The 3,448-nt window shown below is 53.8% G+C and overlaps 1 protein-coding gene across 1 annotated transcript; it reads left to right on the top strand.

Annotated features, from left to right (window-relative positions):
- The first annotated feature begins 382 nt into the window (after positions 1-382).
- Positions 383-891, top strand: NCBP2AS2 (NCBP2 antisense 2 (head to head)). The gene has a single exon (XM_061637674.1). The coding sequence runs from the start codon at positions 485-487 to the stop codon at positions 713-715; it is 231 nt and encodes a 76-aa protein (XP_061493658.1). The 5' UTR covers positions 383-484; the 3' UTR covers positions 716-891.
- The last annotated feature ends 2,557 nt before the right edge of the window (positions 892-3,448 follow it).

Raw genomic sequence — 3,448 nt, 5'->3', positions numbered from 1 at the left:
TGAATGAAAATGAAAAATGAATGTAGGTGAGCAACGTATGCTACGTATGGGGGGATCCTAGCCTGGGGGGACTTGCCCCTGCCAAGGGCGCTCCGGCGACCGGCCAGGCCAGGCCATGCGCGACTCTGAAGGCCCTCGGGCGCCAACGCGGAGAAGGCCGAAGAAAAGCGGAGGCCTCGCCCTCAGCTCCGCTCACTTCCGCTGCAGGAAAAAGAGTTCTAGGGAAACCGGAAACTGCTCCTGCCAGAGAGCCTGAAAATCTATAGGGAGGCTGAAAACTCTCGCCGTTCTCACTGAGCATGCGCGATCTCTAGCTGCAGGCCAACCACAACGACAAAGGGTCAGCACGTGACCCGCATAGAAGCCAGTTCCCGCCCCATTATCTACTATTCCGCCAATCGCCGGGCAGGATACTGTCACGGGGCGTCCCTCTTCAGCTTAGAGATATCGGTCCACGGAGGCCGCCTTGGCTATCGCGACGAGGATGGTCCTGCGCCGGCTCCTGCTCGCTATGCTTAATAACCACCAGCTCCTGGACCGCCTGGCGGAGGCGCGACCTATCCGGGCGGCCGCTCGCCTCACGGCCACGGCTCTAACGCGCGGACTACGCCTGCGAGACAACTTTCTCCGCGAACTGAAGGAGGAGGCGGAGCGCGCCAAAGTCTCCAGTTGGTCCAATGAGCGTGGCGGAAAGGACAAGGGGCGGCGCCCTTGAGTGACAGCCATCCAGTAAGGAAAGACGGTACCAAAGACGGGCAGTGAGCGTGGCCAAGAAGGACTGGGGCCCGCGGTGCCTCCTCCCGTCCCCTGGGCGGGGCTGCGAGCGTCCCCTGGCGTAGCACCCGCTAATAAAAAGGGCGGTGTCTTTTCCCGCTCGCCCGGCGGACTAGCTGTGCTGGCCTGTGGCTCTCTTTGGGTTGTGCGGGGACGGGGGCCGCGAATCGTGCGGGGGAGGCGGCGGGATGCGCTCTTCCAGGCGGCGAGGAGGCGCCCGGGCTGAGCCAAAACGTCACGCGGCCCTCGCCCTGCCACCTCCGCGGTGCGGCGCTCTCTCGGGCTGCCCTCCCCGTCTGAGGAGGCTAGTGACGAGGAAAGGGCCGATCGGGGCCGCCCCGTCCAAAGCCCAGCGGGCGGCGGCCTCTCCTGAAGCTCCTCCGGCCCTCCCTTTCTCTCCGCGCGGGCTGTGAGGGAGTCCAGGTGAGGGCGGAGACGCTCCATAGGCGCGGCCGAGACCTTGGACTTCCTAGAACTTTCCGTCAAGCCAGAATAAGCCGCGGGGGCTGTTGGGATGCCCGTTGCTTGCTCCGCGGAGTCTTGGGGGCGGAAGAGGCATGCCGAGGGTGCTCTGCAGGGTTGGCGTTGCCCCGAGGCCTTTGGGGACAGGCGAACCGCGTCCCCATCTCTCTTCGGCTGGCAGCTTGTATCGTAGGGATGTCCTGTCTAATATTCAGTTAAAATCGTTTTTCTTCTCCTTTCTTGTAAATCTGCTGCTGCAGCATCTACTTGAAATCGCCACCTTCCAGGGAAGCCTCCTCCACCAACAGGCACTTCTTCCCAATGTTCAGTCAGAATCCCCTTTCTTGTCGTTTGAACCTCTGAATCGATTTGGGGCCAAATCCAGCTCATCCCAGGTTTGGCCTTGGGCAGGTTAAGGAGTGTGTTCACCGCCCTAGTTAATACAGACTAGGATTCGATTTGCCTTTTTGGCCATTGGGGGTGGGAGAGAGAGCCTGCCATACATCTGCATATCCTAAGGAGCAGGCAGGGCAGCACTTTGAATTGTGCCTGGGAATGAATTGAGAACCAGTGCAGCTGTTGTAAAATGAGTGCTATGCACATTCAAGATGAGCATCCATCAAAACCCTTATGGTGGTATTCACTGGTGGTCCTACTCAGAGTCATCCCACTGAACAGACATGACTAACTTAGGCTCATTAATTTCAATGGGTCTACTGCTGGGAAAAACAGAGGGGAGCAGAAAAAGTGGAAGGCCAAACAAGAGATGGATTGATTCCATAAAGGAAGCGACAGACCTGAACTTACAAGATCTGAACAGGGTGGTTCACGACAGATGCTCTTGGAGGTCGCTGATTCATAGGGTCACCATAAGTTGTAGTCAACTTGAAGGCACACAACAACAACAACAAACTGTGGGTAGGACTTGGTAAAACACAACTCTTACTGATCAGGACAGAACTATCATATTTTGTAGCAGAAGGAACTGTGAACTGCTAACAGGATTGCTCTTATTCAGAGCTCCAGCCAGCTTGTAATGGCGACCTTGTAGTGGGAAAAGGGAAGTACACAGAAACCACTAGCTTAGTTTTGGATGGCTCTATTTTGGTACCTGCTCCTGTTCCAGGCTTAAGCCAGCTGATAATGCTGGTCCTGGGGAGGAGGGGGGGCTTCAGCTGTGAGGAAAGGATAAAAGACACACGTCTTTCTCCCCACCCAGGCCTAACCCTAACCCTGCTGTGGTATATAGCGCAAGAGGGCTGGTAGCTCCAAAACATTTTATCATATTTAGCAGGGACAGGGGACACACAGTCTAGGGCATGTGAAAGGCATCCCCCACCCCACCCTTAATCTGGCTTCCCAAGATACTAAAGTGAGAAGGTCAGTACCCTGACTTCTTCTGCCCTCTGTTTTCACTGCTGGGGCAGTAGGGGTGGGTGGGGAGGGTTGATTTCAGAGGACACACGGACACCAAAATACAAACGTTCCATGTCTCAAGGTGCGTTTCAACCACAGACTTGCTTAACAGACTCACAGACTCTGCATGATTACTTGTTCCTTTGGAAGCTTCCACCACCCTTTGTATAGGGTAAACTGCTGTGAGCATTGTGTACGCTAACATCAATTTCAGATAATTTGTGGGGGTTTGTGACATTTTTCTTTGAATTCTCAGACTTCTGCATTCATAGGTCATTCCCTGGGGATGTAGAAGCCGCTGCCTGATTTTTGGGTTACCTTGTTTTGCGTCCAAAATGACAGGCACTCAACCACTGGAGTTCATTACGAGAAGGAATAAGTGGGGTGTTCCCATTCAGGGTGTCAGCCAGTCCAACCCCTTTTCCAGGATATTCCATTCTATCTGCACATGCACACGGGCAGGCATTGAGCTTTCTGTAGCTACTGAACATTCTCAGTTCTCATCCCTCCCACCTTAGAGTTTATTTTCTAAATTTTATTTTTGCCCCGCCCCCCCCCCAAGTCTGTTCTTACCCTCCATTTTGTCTACCAAGAATCAGCACTTGGAGAATGAGGTCACTATAAGTATACAGGATAATTATAGTGATGGTGACTGGGGAACAACTTCTCTACAGTAATGCTGTATCAGTGTTTCTCAGATTTTTGACCACAGAGTCCTTGCTTCTAAATGTAATCTTTTCTCCAAATTGCTATAAAGTGGCATGAACTGGTATCTGTTCTAATGTACCCTTTTGAG

This window comes from Rhineura floridana, chromosome 7 (assembly GCF_030035675.1).
Source record: "Rhineura floridana isolate rRhiFlo1 chromosome 7, rRhiFlo1.hap2, whole genome shotgun sequence".
In the NCBI taxonomy this organism is placed as follows: Eukaryota; Metazoa; Chordata; class Lepidosauria; order Squamata; family Rhineuridae; genus Rhineura; species Rhineura floridana.
This window is presented reverse-complemented; position numbering and strand designations above follow the sequence as displayed.

Excerpts from the sequence above, each read along its gene's own strand:
- NCBP2AS2 (XM_061637674.1), top strand. The coding sequence starts at position 485 with ATGGTCCTGCGCCGGCTCCTGCTCGCTATGCTTAATAACCACCAGCTC.